Raw genomic sequence first — 15,763 nt, 5'->3', positions numbered from 1 at the left:
CTTAGATTTTGTCTTTCTAAATACGTCCTACCTGAACCATTAATGTGATATTTTTTAGATGGGATTTTTTTGCTATTCAGATTCGTGGAAAAAAAATCTTGCGCTCAGAAATCCAATATTTTATTTGTTGTCTGTTTGTGAATCAGAATATCCATGATGATACTTTCACTTTCCAGGCCAAATGTGAAGTCATTTTCTTTCTGCAATTTTCAGATGAAAATTATTCACTTAAGCATTAAGTTGGCAGTATGTTCTTTTTCCCCTCATTAAAACAGTTTTGTGAAAAGATTTTTCACAAACCAGCTCTTCTATATCTTTTCAAGGTCTTCCTAACCATGGGTGCCTTTTTCAGCTGTGTTTTGCTTTACAGCTCTACAGTCGAACATCTCCCCAGAGAAACCCTGTACGACCACATTCCTGTAATGTTTGCAATTGAGCGTCTGCACTGACATGAATGGATATCAAGTGCGTTGTTCTGGGGCATCCCAACACATAGTCAAGGCAGTGTAGTTTGAGATTTTCCTATTTCCCCAAGTCTCATGGCCAGTCCATGGGTTGAAACTAAGCTATGAGCTTATCAAACAATACTTCTGAACCTTTAAGCTGTCACAAGCCCCATTTGTGGCGAAACATGTACACTTCCGTCACCCTGTGCCTTATACATATGACAAAATCTGTGTTTGTGTAAGTAATCTGATTGTGTGGTTTACCACACCTCAGCAGGCCCCCCTAAATGGAATAAGATCAATTGATTATTGGTTAGGAAGAGGATCTTGACCAAATCTTGGTGTTGACTAGAGCTAAAAGGCCAGGTGTTTTCATTAGGGTCGACATCAGCCTTGATTCTTATTGAATTGAAGCCATTAGTGGGCCATTCAAAAGGCACCCAGTAGGGGCTCCATTGGCGTTTAGCCCCTCTGTGACCTGGCCATTACGGTCCATTTCTAGCACATGAACCATCTACCCTTTTGTCCTAGCTGAACCTGATTAGCCGGCTCATTAGCATTGTTAGCCCAGCCAGAGTGACAAAGCTTTTCACTCAGAAGGAGCCCGTTGCCAACTCTGTAAGAAAGAAGGGATTACAACTACTCCCATGGCTTGGCTTTAGACAACATTTCTGCTCACCTCCCATGATCAATCTGCGTCTGTCAAAAGAAATGCCAGGTGTCTTGAAGAACATATACCGTGTTCAAGGCTGTATGAACTTGGAGGTGAAATCTGTTTTGTTTTCTTTGTTTCATTCATGTTCTTTTTAATGGTTTTGTCTTACTTTCATTAAACTGGGATAATTTTGTTTGTCACAAAAAATAAGGATAATGTGAGGATTTATGCTGCGCAATGAAACTGTATTACCAGTTATGGTTTAATTGGCTGCAGTCTGTTTAAGGGAAGCTTGAACTTTTAACCTGCTGATCTCTGACCTCCCTTTAAATACCCACAGATGGTTGGACTGTGAGTGTATTGGGCAAATCGGATACTCCCATGATCTGGTGTCGGGTTTTGGAGAAGGTGTGAGCCTTATTGTTGTTATGTATTTCTGTAGTGTATTTCTGACTTCATCTATCTTTGTCACTTTTCATATTTGTTTTGTATTTTTTGAAACAGGCCTCATCATTAACTTACTCGTAGCTTTATTGATTGTCTTACGGGTATTCAGGGTAACATAAAACTCAATTAATGTCACTGTTAAAGCTCAGTGGCAGTCTTGGCAGAGTTGTGTGCTTTTGTTTAGGTTACACCATGTGTCACTCAATACTTCTGTGCCAACTTAAATAGCCCTTCAAGGATAGAAAGCTCCTCTGGTCTAAAGGAGCACAGACCTTTTCTCCTGAGGAGGTCCTCTGTCTGCTCCAGAGTGTCTAGATGATTTGCACACTTGCATGCGGACATATGTGCATGCATACTTCTGGTGCGACTCGCCACTGGTCTTGGCTCACACCACTAATGTCACCAGCGGGTCCCCACCCCTAATATCACAGGAAGTGTTGGCATGGCTCAGCTGGTTTAATGTGTGAGAGAGGTGCTTTGATGCAGTCTTAGACAGTGAATATTGTCAGTACTGAGTGACTCACACGGGGCAATACACTCTCATATAAAAGTATTATAATTGATGGCGCACGCTACCACGCCAGGGTTCTGGATAGCACTCAGATAAAGTGAAAGATGTAACTGAATGTACATTAGGGATTGATATATTTGTTATATATTTCTTTTTTTTCAGGGCAGATCCTAATTATTAGGAATAAAAGTGATGGATAACGGATATTTGGAATCGATATAGATTTGCAGTAAGAATGAAAAAAGAGTAACCAATGATGGAATTTAAGAAACGTACAATTTACTTGAAGTACTGTACTGCATCATTTCAAGTTTAGAGTATTTCCATTTCTGTTCCACTCCATTACATTTTGGAGCCAATGTTGTACTTTTTACTTTACTAAATGTATTCGATAACTTGAATTACTAGTTACTTTGCAAATGGATAGGCTATTACTTGTATTGTGTTACCAACAGTGTTGTAAAAAGTACCCAAGTACTCGTGCTGGAGTAAAATTAAAGGTCATGTGTATGGTAAATGTGAAAGTAACCCAAATGAGTAGTACTTGAGTCAAAGTCTTAAAGTATCTGATATTAAATGTATTCAAATAACAAAAGTACAAATAAAAGTAAATAATACTTATTGCATTTTCATATGTATATAAATATCAAATAAATCTAGTGAGTAAAAAGTACAATATTTGCCTCCAAATTCTATTGGAGTGGAGGTATATAGTAGGAGATGATGCAAGGGCAAGTACCCTAAAATTGTACTTATACAGTACTTGAGCATATTTACTTACTAGACAGAGAGAGGGAGGTGCATCAAAGCCAAAGTAGCACATTTTGAAATTAATTTATTTTATCAGTAACCAGTGAAAAATACCTCTGATTCTGATAATTGGAAAACTGCTGATTATAGGATACAGATTATCAGTCGATCCTTAGCACAGACACTTGAGTACAGCTTGTAAAACAATACATTTCTGTTTTGCATTACAGCAACTAGTTGTGGTTCATTTCTTCCTGTGGTGCTCTTGACTAGGGCTGCAACTAATGACTAATTTCATTATCAAAGAGAAAAGAAACCAGAAAATATTCACATTTTGAAAAGCTGGAATCAGATCATTTCCATGAAAGAATCTTAAAGAATCACTCCAACCAATTTATTGATTATCAGAATATTTGGTGATTAGTTGAATAGTTGACAACTAATTGATTGATGAGTCGTTGCAGCTCCGTTACTGTTAAACTAGTTCATTAGAGTGTTTTCACACTGCCTTATTCTGTCACTCAGTCCACAGATCAAGGGCTGCACTGAGACTGAGCATGTGACAGCATTAAAGCTCAGAGGAAATTCCTCCAGAGGATGAGATCTAAGGGCCATGCAGGAAAGGGAAAAGGAAAAGAGGAAGGTGGAGTTGAGAAATACAGAGTTACGAAATTTCATTCAAAAGATGATTGACTATTGTGTCTGAGACTTATCAGCTATTTATACTTCTACTATACTTGATGTGAAGTCGTACACTGATGCAAAAGAGGAGTGTTTGTCAAGATTTCATGTTTAAACTGAACATTTGGCTGCCCTCCCCCACTCATCACAGATCTGAGCTGTTTTGAGCGTGTTGTGAGCAGCAATTCATTGTGATGTAGTGAGTGATGAATATCACCTTTCCACATGGCTTCTAGCTTTGGATATGTGCAGGGTTCAAAAGGGGAATCGGTTTACTCTCCAGTTATGTCAGCACATGACATCACGTGAGTGCATTCCTCAGCTGGCTCACTTGGCAGGTATTTGGGAGAAATCACCCAGGCCAAGAGGAGGCTGGCTGGCTCTCCCTTCATCAGGCTACAAGACGAGCTCTTCCACACAAACCTTTCATTGGGAGCCTTTTTTTAAGCCTAGCCAAATAGCCTGGCAGAGTCCCCTTTTTTGAGTTACCAGTTGCATTTTCTAATTATCCAAATGGGAATATGATTTAAAATTGAAACTTTTCTCCTGTCTAATTAATTGTGTGCCATGATTAAAAAGGCACACTGTGTTCCACGATGTAATAAGCTTTGAGGTCCCTGAGGAGATGAAAAGACCCTGTGGACACCTAACTTGCAGCTCCATGCTATGTTAATGCAAACAGTTAGCACTAGATAAGATGACTTGTGAGTTAGAAGCACATTAACAGTTCACTGAATGGCTGTGACTGTTAAAGTCGCTAAACTTAGCCTAGCTGGTTGAAAAGGGTTTGACATTTTGGTGCATGTACTTGAGGTTTGCATTCTGTTGACTGATTATACTCCCGCCTGTAATCCAAAAGTACAGCATTTTATGTTGATGGGCCTGTTTTCTTTCTAATTAGCCGTTTTCAACTGTGTATTGAAACTCATGAGTCATGAGTTTACTCAGTGGGGCTTGGCTGTGAGAACCCGCCATATGATTTGCAATATGCATACTTTGTTTTTCTCATATTTTCTTTGCAGATCTTGTGCAGTTTTCACTCTAGGGGGTTAAAGTAGTTTTTATATTTTGTGTAATGATAAAACACTAACAGCATGAGGATAAATCCCTTTTGCCTGATGAGACAACTTCAGCACACTTAGCATCCTAGTAGGGGGACCCCTCTCTGCGTAGTTCTTTCAAGGTTTTCTCTTGGTTGGGTCCCTGTCCTTAGTCGAGGGTCAGTATGTGAGGAGGGGTTTCACTGTGGGGCGTGTTGTTTTCCTTCTTTGAATAATTGTCATGCTGCAACAGTGAATAAAAGCAACACAAGTTAAGAACATAACAAATGGATAGACCTGAAAAAGTTAATCAGTCAGTTGATTGACAAAAAAATATTCAAAATATGCAGTATTCATGCCAAAAATTCTGGTGTGAGTTTCTGCTTTTCTTTCTATTATTTGATCATAAAGGGAATTTGGGGTTCAGACGAAACAAGAAGTATTTTATAATATTAATATATAATCTGCATTTTCCTGTATTCTTTGACATTTTATAGACCAAAATCATTTACTTGCAGCCCTAAATATAGAATAACATCTTCACTCGCTGTCATGTAACTATTGTAGTACAAAAATGGCACAGTACATTGCAGCCACAAAGCATTCCTTTACTAAACACTGTTCTACCTGTATAATGAGAGTTGTGCTGATTCACACTATGTTCAGTACATCCCATTTTTGCTGTTATTTCTTCCAGCAGGGAGAAGTGGATGATGCTTAAAGGTTTCCTAGCATTGCCATCTTGCAGCAATGGCCTGAGGGACTCTCTGGACTGAAACCAAGGTGAGAATCAAGCATAGTCACAGCCAGCCCTCCTTTTTTACGCAACTCTCCTGTGCAATGTGGCAAATGGGCACTCCAGTCCAAACACAAAATGACCAATAGCACAAATGATGCAACCATCATCATTATCATCATTATTTTGAGTCTTTTTTGTACAAATAGATTTGACTTGACACATCCTAATTCAGTTTTGAACAATGTTTTAGTGTATCTTGTTCAGATTACACTGAGGTGGTCTTAGTTAAATTCTCTCCCCCATTTCCACACATGTCCTGCTTGATATTCATCTTTGCGCCCATTAGCTGGCAGATCCAGCAGTTCTGTCAAAGTGAGGGCTTCATCCAATAGTCCCGTTGGTCTGCAGTATTCATCCATCTTATGTGGAAACACAGCTTTACTCTCGAAATCACCATTTTTTTCTCTGAGGTTCTGTGTTACTTTACAGGTTACAGTTCAGATGGTGTTGGCCAGAATGTGTCTTTTAGGATTACTGTATTGCCAGAAGCTCTTACAACACCATTTCTGAGAGGACTTATCCCAAACTATTAGTTTGCATTAGCTGACATGAGTTTGGCTGCTCTGTACCGTCTTTTCAGTAATGTCCTGCTGTATCAGAAAATAAGCAAAATACTTTTTTTCTTCTCCTCCTCTCAATATGAGTCATCTAATGCAGTGTGTGTCCTCAGACTCTCAGTCCAATATTTATATTTTCCTACACAATATAGCTGACGCAGTGCACACATAGCTTAAAATTGACCTACATTAAAAGTTTTGACATGAATGAAATTTTCTATAGTCCTGCTTGTTGAGAGTTGAGTGTCATGAACAAAATGGAGGCATGCAAATGTGTTCCACAGTGACAATTTTTTGAGCTTCGAGATGTTTATTTCCACTCCAGTTTCACAAGAGATCTCATGTGAAATTCTTTGTCTGGGAGGCTCCACTATAGAAAGTGAGTACATTAGTATTACAAGGCTTATAAGGTTATAAAAGCAGAATGTAAAGAGCAATACAAGGAACCAAACAAAAACCAAAGTGAAAAGTATTTGTTTAAAGCAGCTGTGCACTGTCAGAGCATCAGCATCTTTCATTGAAACTGTTGGCTGGTTGTTTGTGCCACTCTACAGTTCACTTGTTTGTTTTTTTAACAGGGCACAACAAGGTATTTGACAGCTAAGACACCCAGAGCACACTGTGTTACACTAAACAAAGGATATCTGGCAGTATTGATCAGTATTGATTCATTGAAAATGACTTGAATTACCGATCAGATCCGCTCAGAATGTCCCTATACATAACTTCATACAATAATGCAATTTCCACAGTGACATCTGAATCCTCCCCTCAGGCAGCGCTCTCGGCCACAGATGAATTGTTGACTAGATTGTTGTGGAGAGGTGCTTATTTATACCAGTTAATCAATTTGGTCTCTCTTCCCCTTGTTGATTGGAGCTCTCCTCTCCTCTGAGTGTTTCTCTCTGACAGCCAGAGCATTCTGTGCTTATTATACAGAAAGCCCTCCCCTTCCTATCCTGCGACATCCTGAAGTGACTGCCAGTGTTAAAGATTCATGAGCATGATCAGCTTTCAGTAAATGGGGAGGAGGGGGATTGCACTCCGGCACTTTAGAGCCATTACCTTGCAGTGATTCTAGAGTAGACAGACGCATTCCTCCCTGTGTACTACGTCAACAGTTTGTGTTTTTGTCATTTTAATAAAGCAGATTTGTATACATAGTTGCAAGGCAGCTGTGGAGGTTTGAATGTAGGCATGTAGTTGTAGGCAAGTGATGGAGAGTGAGCTTGAGGACAGAACTGAGAGTACATTACAGGCACTTATATAATATAGTTCTGTTCTTTAGCTGTGATGTATATGGTAATACAGTCTCTGAGCAGTGAAACCCACGGTCTACTGAACACAACGTCATACACTCAGTGAACCTTCTCTGTGAAAAAGGCCCATGACCTATTTTTGTTCCCTTTGTTTCCTCATCTTCCCTTTGCTCTCTCCACACTCAGTTTTTCTCCCTAGCCTCGCTCGCTGTCATCGATCTGATTCCTCTTTATGCCCATCACTCAAGTCTTGTTAAAATTCACCCAAAGATTCAAGGTTTCAAATTCACGTTGCTCTTAATCTCTTTCAATCCATCATCACATTCCTCCCCGTGCCTCTGCTTTGACCCAAACTCAATATCAGAACATCTGGTTCAAGGTAACGGCAGCTGTCAGCAAGGTCAGAGTTCGCTGCAGACCCCCACCCAAGTCGCGTTCAGTTGAAATTGATACATTTTTTGTAGCTACATGTTTGTCTTTAATACCATCTGACGTGGTTCCAGCGTGTTTCTGTGTGTTTTGGCTCTCTCAGCACTTCTTCTCACCCTCTCAAATATTGAGATGTAAAATGAGACTTCTGGGCCCCTCCCCTGTCATGATTTCCTGTTCACTTCGGGGAGAAATAAATGGCCCATGTTGCAGCCCTGCAGAAGCACTCCTGATCGGTGCGCTCTTGTTCTCCGATTCTCTCGGGGGGCCTGTTGTGCCAAGAAGCCATGTGAGGACAAATTACACACCAGCAAGACATTGTTCAGTGCCCCACAGAGGTTTTGCACTTTCTGGAAGGGCCCCTCATTATTGTAGTGCAGGAGACTTCAAACACTCCCCCAATAGCTTTTGATGCAGTTTAATGCACAGTCATGCCCAGCACTCTCGGAGCTCCAGAAGCACTGGGTGTGTCTGTATAATCAAAGCCCTGCTAACCCACATGATTACAGGAATGGTGCACTGGCACATGCCCTCTCCCCTTGGCAATCAGACGGTGATTTTTTTTTTTCTTCTACCCCCTCTACATCCGTTTTTTTCCCCCCCTCCATTATACTATGACTGGAATTGGTGATTCAGTGTTTTTGAAGGCCCCCCTCTGGTGATGTGCACACAGCCTGGCTCACTATGTGTGGTTTTTGGCAGCTGAATTTTGTTAAAGAAAAGCGGTCTAGTAGTAGTAGTTAGACGTGATTGTTAGAAGGCGGTATCACAACTGCACAGTATTTTTGTTTTGTTTTTCTTTTTTCATTACAAGTCATTACAAAGGTATACCGATGCATCTAATCTGGAAGAAACATTTACGTGGTCGACAGTTGAGTGATGAGGCTGAAATGAGTATCACAATAATATCAAAGTAGAGATGGTAATGATTATCGTTGAAGTCGATTAATCCCCATTAATAATTTAGCCAGATAGATCAGGATCAATTTGGGGTTCAGTATCTTGCTCAAGGATACTTGACGACTCACTCTACCTCCTGAGCCACAGCCGCCCAAGGTATCCTGCTGCAAATTACAATTACTTGCTCATCAACTATATGGAAATTGAATACAAAATACGGTATGAGAAATTGTATTTAATTCATATACAAATACTTTGTCATTTAAATAATAGAAAAAGTGATTCTAATCAAACTGATATTACATTTTAGCTATTTAGTAGCTCTCAATATGGGTTGGATTTTGTTTAGCCAGTTGTTGAATAGTGAAAGATGGCAGCCCAGCCATTAAAATGATGTTATTATTCAAGTACCTAATCATTTCAGAGGTTAAAAAAGTTTTCTAATAGAAACAAAATCCAACATATTTCTTCTATAATTAATGATTTAACCGATAATCTATTGATAAGGCAGCTGACTATCAATTAAAGAAAAATTTGCATCCTTCTAATAAAGCCATTAATTTATTTCAATATACACTCAGTGGCCAATTTATTAGATACACCTGTCAAATCTAATCATCAGCTCAGCCATGAATTCCTTCACAAAGGTAATAATGTTCAGTTTTGATTTACACAGTCACAGAGGTCTCATATATTGAGCTTATAGTTTGTAGAGGTGATGAACTGGACGGCATTCAACTGAGTGGTGTTTCTAATGTTTTGTTTCCATTTACATATTAATCTTAATATTTGAAACAGTTTCAGTACTCTTTTTTTTTTTTGCAGTATCAATACAACAACTGCTGCGCTTTTTCACTTTCTCTTCTCTGCGACAGCAACTTGACACACACACACTGCTGCAGACCATGTAGCCCCATCTCCTCCAGTAGTAAATTAACTTAGATGCTGTTGTGCTTAACACACAGCACACAAGCCTTGTTATATTTATATAAAAAAATCTAAAATTGTACGTCCCCAATGTTGTCAATTTTTACCTGTGGTATAGAACATGGTATGGAATATCAGTATTTTTCAAGGTGTTGGGTCAAAGTTAGAAATTCCAGTATTGAGACAACACTATTACAAACACGAGAGGGGAGAAATATTATAAACACATTCCAGTATATTGAAGTCAATTAAAACATTACCAAGAACTCCGACCTCAATAATAAACATAGTTTTATAGTTATTATTGCATTAACGCCTGTCTGACTGTTTTAACAGAAACTAGCCACCATAACCTGATAACATGATGAAAAAATATGATCAGATCTTCACAGAATGAATTTGCTTAAAGTCAATAAATGATGTAGTTGAATAATTATCACACAAAAGAGGCTCATACTCTTTCTCTGTGTGTAATAGTCACATTATGGTACTAAATTTAAAAAATGATTGGCTAATTTATTGGTATTAGTGATCAATCACCTTGTCTGTCACACCTCTCAATATCAAAAAAGTTTACTTCCTATCATCAAGATTCAGTAGCGATCTCAATATTTATGCCTCTATCAAACATGTTGTGAAACTGACACACAGGAGATGGCATCCCAGTGATACAGCTCCAAAACAGACCCTGGACTCTATATTTGGCTTATGAACTCCTGAAATTTGGACAATAGCAGCATAATACCATCCTGGCTGGTTTTCGCCCCCCCTGCGGCCAACAGCACCATGTTGTCTGCCGCCAGCATCACTATTTAAGCTCAGCTCAACAGTTGGAAAGTAAATTTCCCCATGTCCTCTACTGGGTGATATGTACTCTGTCAGCCCTACAGGTACAGCCAAAGGATTAATTTGTTGTACTTTTGAGGTGTTTAGTGCAGTCTGATACAGCATGTCATGTACAGGTTGTAGCAGCTGAGTTTGACAGGAGGAAATGTTGTCTCAGCAGCAGCAGCAGCCCCTTGTTGTCTCTACATTCCTCCCTCGCCAGACTGGTTGGCTCCAGCTCAGTCCTGCAGAGTCTGCTGTTGTGACACCCAAGACATAAGCAATGACACACACCTATGATCACTTCCCTCAAGTGCATCTGGTGCTTTCAAAGTCAATTGATTTTTTTCCCCCTCCCAAACTTTAACTTGTGTCTTAATCAGTGTGTGTTCTTTTTTTCTTGTTTGCGCACAGTTCACAGTAAATATTACATATTTTGCATATTTCAGCTTTTTAAGGAGGTATTTAAATCTAATTTGTGGTGCATCAGTCTCAATACACACGTGAGATATTGGAAGATCTTCAATATTGTGTTGCTGAGGCAGACTTGTGGTTGTTTACAGTCGTTTAATAACCTAACCCTTCATTTAGCCCGGTGAGTCAGTCCCACAAATAGAAGATGAAAACCTGTAATGAAGTGAGAAGTGTTGAGTTCACACTGGCAGGGCTGACCTGCCACCACACAAATATACAATTATGGTCACTGTCTTATAAGCGTGTGTTTGTGCGTGAGAGAGATGGGAAGAGGTGGGGAGAGAGTGGCTAGAGGTGTTTACTACACTTATGTAAGAGGAAACTTAAGCTCAACGCATCTTTAGAGGTGCAAAACAACTACATGCAAAGGCTATCTGCCCCAATAAACATCATGATCCCGGCCTGGTTTCCAGTCAGATCTTCGGCGTGTGCTTCCCCAGTGATCAAAAGCCAGCAACAGCAAGCAGGTGGCCAAACAAACTGTTGATAGCAGCTCATACTTCAAGTGTAAAATGCATCCACCCTATTAGAGTTTCTTTTTCCGGAAGATTTCAATGTCCAGGACAAATGGGAGAAATTCCAATCAAAGGCTTGTTTTTATTGAGCTTTAAAACAGTTCCACACCAAAATAAACGTGTATTATAGATGCAGACATATGATGCTCATGTCCAGGTTCCTAATTTTATTTTGGGTTACCACTAGAATAGATTTACATGCTTCAGTTCTCAAAAAACACATCAGTTATTTTGCACTGTCCGGTGCTGCAGCACTGTATTCCCCCTCTGTCTGAAATGCTCTATTTTAGCTCCTGTCTATTTAAGCCCCCCACTCTTGAATACCCAATCTCCTCTGATTAGTCAGCTCACACATGCCTGAGCCAGCACCGCTAACAACAACAGAGCAGCTGTGCTAAATTAATTCTTACGTGCCAAACTAGCCGCTTGGCATAAATTATGCAAATATGTGACACGGCGACGTAGTGTGATGTCACAAAGTCAGGGAATTAAAGGCGGGACTACTGACGAGGCGTTTCTGGAGCAGTGTTTTCTGTGGGAGAGAGGAGCTTCTTCGACCTTTTTAATTTTCAAGATCATTTACATGCACAAGAATATATATAAAACACTGAAGGAGAGGAAAAAAACAAAAAAGCGTAATATGACGACATATCTGTGCATTCTCCCTTTACCCTTTTCTCGTTATCCTTTCCTACTCTAATGGAAGCTGAAGAACTTCCCTTCAGTACTCAAGCTCAGTTTATTTCACACCGCCTATGACTAACATACGGTAGCTTGCAGTGACTGATGGACCATATGTCTCATCTTACAATACTAATGAACTAAATGAGCTGACAGCTTGATGAACGCAATATTTGGTAGCTGCCTTTCAGAATATGCCAATCAGTCCTAAACATAATGAGGCTACTCACCCAGCCCCCACTTACCCTACATCGCTCAGAGTCACTTATCCGCACACAGCACAGGTGTATGAATGTATGGCAGCCTTATATGCATGCATGGATCTGTTCTTAGCCCTATCAGTTATGTTAGGTTTTTTTTTTACATGTGCTGAGGGTAATAGTCATTTTGTCTCTTTAAAGGCTTTTCAGTCGGCTTTTTTTCCGCCATTAACTCTCCCTAACCGCAACCCTTATATTACTGTGTGTGCAGTAAATAAAATGAAGTACACTGTAAGTGTTGTAGTGTTGGTAAAGGTGCACTATTTAGTTTTGGGGTAGAAATTTAATCGGAAGAGTAAGATCTTCCCTGACTGATGTTTATGCCTAAACAAACTAAATAAACAAATGGATTTATTTTCTCTTAGCGCAGCTTGTTTATTCCATTCTGGAGAAAATAAATATTTCTGAGTTTGTATTATTGCCTCACTAATATTGTAAATATTAAAACTCTGAGTTTGAATTTCTTCTCCAAAACTACATAGTGCCCCTTTTAAAGAATTCATCTTCATTTTTAGGATGGTTAAAGAGCTGCCATGCGCTCACGCTCGAGCTGTGTTGTCCTCTTGTCTCAACAGCCTCTTAGTTCTGTCAGACAAGACTTTTTCTTGCCCTCGGCTTCTTTTTAAATTGCCATGTCCAACGAGCTGAAATTGGTTGTTGTGTTTGTCTTTTTTGATTATAAAGTGACAGGAGTTGTAGGTGAATAATGCAGATCTATGTGTTGTGTTGAAGGTAGATTGGTAGGCGTCATTGCGTACTAAGCTCAGAGCTGTACTGCATTTAAAGCCGTAAACATGATTGTCTGTGTCATCATCGAAAGCTCCATTATCATCCTGAACGTCACTGCCTTGATGTCTCCGATGACTCAGTGTGTGCGGCCGAGTGTGTAACAGGCAGCTGTATAGATCTGCAGTTTTATAGGGCATACTCCTTTACATTATTAATTTTAATTAGGACAACACAAGATTTTTATAGAGGAAACGTACGAGAGAAGACACACAAACATTGAAGCAACATGCTACTGTCCACTTTATTCCAGACTTACTGTCGCCTGCGAGAGCCCTGGCAAGAAAGAGGAACTCTCCCCTAGTGGCCGATGTTGACAATTAACTCGGTGACACAGCTCTGTAGAGTAAGTGCTAACACCAGCGCCCAGCTGTTTATAGCTGCCCAGAGATCCGGGGCATTCTCTAGGATTAGAAATCCCTTGCTAGTCTGCCCGTGTGAAGATCGGACCCCCCAGCAACAAAAAAGAGTGGCCTGCTGCTGGCCGGGCTGTCTGGCTGTCTGCGCTGGTGTCATTGAGACGTGCCTGCTTTCTCCAGTCTCTCTTATTTGTCTCAACGCACACTGACCCATCATTACTGCCATGTCAAGGAGACGAAGGCAACCAATCATATCCGGCCCGGCGGGACGCGCACGACCAATCAGGTCTAGAATCCCCATGGTAACTTGGAAAGCCCAGGCACAACCAATAGGAACGGACAGGGGACACTTAGCTATGAGAGTTTAATGGCCTGTTTCTGTTGTCATTAATAAAAGCGCATAACCTCTGCTATAGAGACTTGTCATTTCAGTGGACAGCACAGTGCCACGGCATACAGACTGATGGAATTCAAAATAGCATAATGCAAGGACATATGAACAGCGAGGTTTGTGTTCATTACCTGTCCATACGCCGTACAGGCCAATCGTGCCCTTCAGAGTCTCCTCTGCCGCTCTCTGGCCAATCACAATTGCTTTGACTCCATCCATTTGAGCACAGACCCTACCATTAGCTTAAAGTAGGTCACTCCAGGCCAGGAGGGAGCCACACTCAAGTTTGCATGGTCACTAGCTCCCTTTTTAGTTTAGCCGGCTTCTGCTAGGCTACGCTATTCCTCCCCTGCTCTACATTGTGCTGTGCTGTACTCTGTGTTATGCCTTATGTAATGGCTGAGCAGCGAGCGGTGTGTGTCACAGCCGTTTCCATGGTTAGAGTGGCTGAGAGTGTATCACAACACAGCATGCCCCAGCCTTTTGCACTGTGCAGGGAGAAAAGAAAAATCATTTTTTTTATGTAGGTATCTTTTTGTGTCTTTTTCTTCCCCTTCCTCCATAACCCTCTAAAAGCAAAGGGCTGCATGACCCAAGAAGAAATCAAATCTATGCATATATTTTTTAAATGTCACCATTTGCTTTGCAAGAAAACACGTGTTCACATCTTCTATGCAGCAGATATCGCCCTATGTTGAAATCCGAGTCCATTAGCTGGCACCAAATTTTGGTGCAGATGATGGTGGTATTTAATAAGACATTACTTTGATCAATAATTGATTGACTTTCATTTAAAGGCCTGAAGTTCAGCCTTCCACTAACTTGCAGGGTGAGAGGAGGAGCAGGATAAGAGGATGGATGCTCAACATCTGCAGAGGGACAAACTTCCCCAACTCTCTGAACGCTCTGGAGTTGTTCTGAATGATTTAGAGTAAGAACACAACTTAAACTCATGCTATAACCTAATGGCATTTCGTCTTGCGTTGCAGAGAAACCCCAAGATAGAGCTGTGTGGGGCGTTGGTAATAGAAACAGCCCCCAGCCAGCTTGTCACTTTAGATAGCATAAAGCAGTCTCATTATGAATTCTTACTCACTAAGATCTCAAAGCAGACAGGAGATTATCCTTACGTTTGATTTTTGAGTGACACTCACACACCTCTGCAGGTAGAGCATCCTCTGAGGCACTCGGCAAACACACACAAACACATGTTGTGATTATGAACCCAGCCGGCTCTCACTGCGAGCTGGCTTCGCTCGGTATCGTGTAACGAATGGGTTTTTCTTGGTACATGGTTGAGCGCGCAGTCTGGTGCTGTGGGCAAAGCGCCGTGTTCTCATTTCAGTCTCTCTGGGGAGAGCTGCACCATCAGAGAGAAATGATTGAATCTCTTTCTCCGCTCCATTTTCACTCATTTCTCCTGGAGTGGATCAACCTGTGCCCCCAGCACTGGAATGTGTGTGTGAGAATGTGTGTGTTGTATGCAGATTCTCACGTGGGCATGCTGCTACACCTACAGTACATAAGCAATGAGTTTGCTGTAGATCCATCAAATGTCACATGTTTTCATGCATTTATGTTTTTTGTCTCCGTGTGCTCATTTTCCAGACGCTGATATGCATTGAGGATGAGTGGAGTCGGTGAAAACTCGTCTGACCCTGCCAGGGCAGAGTCGCGAAAACGTAAAGAATGTTCTACAGAACTTCTGGGACCCAGGTAAGACTTGTACCACTGGCCAACAGTTGATTCACACAGGTCCAGCCAGCCAAACGACTCTCCCACTGACATTTGTACTTGGTTTAATTCTAACTTTGTGTTGTGGACAAGCGTGTGGTTAGCATCTTTGCCAAATTGTCCATTTCCAAACCCTGCTGCATCATCTATTACAGATTATAAGACCTCCATAGGGCTGTAGCTATCGATTCTTTTTGGAATCGATTAATCTAGCACTTTATCGATCGATTAATCGATTAATCGTATATATATATATATATATATTATTATTATTTTTTTTTTGCATTTTTAAACAACCAAAACAAATAATGCATGACGAAAATGATGTGGCTGTAAT

At 40.6% G+C, this 15,763-nt stretch overlaps 1 protein-coding gene across 8 annotated transcripts in view; it reads left to right on the top strand.

Moving 5' to 3' along the window:
* Nucleotides 1–15,763, top strand: part of ncoa2 (nuclear receptor coactivator 2) — a 63,278-nt gene that overhangs the window by 11,874 nt on the left and 35,641 nt on the right. For 5 of the 8 annotated variants that reach the window (XM_084340167.1, XM_084340170.1, XM_084340172.1 and 2 more), the window contains exons 2-3: nt 5,228–5,313; nt 15,301–15,408. In XM_084340167.1, coding sequence (XP_084196293.1) covers nt 15,320–15,408 — 89 coding nt within the window. In that variant the 5' untranslated portion in view covers nt 5,228–5,313; nt 15,301–15,319. Of the gene's footprint in view, nt 1–3,334; nt 3,453–5,227; nt 5,314–15,300; nt 15,409–15,763 lie in introns of all 8 variants that reach the window. The other 3 variants (XM_084340168.1, XM_084340169.1, XM_084340171.1) reach the window with 2 other exon arrangements.

Source organism: Pagrus pagrus (genome assembly GCF_965226575.1).
Source record: "Pagrus pagrus genome assembly, chromosome: 20".
Classification (NCBI taxonomy): Eukaryota; Metazoa; Chordata; class Actinopteri; order Spariformes; family Sparidae; genus Pagrus; species Pagrus pagrus.
Note: the sequence above shows the minus strand (reverse complement) of the source record. Positions and strands in the feature narration are given on the sequence as shown.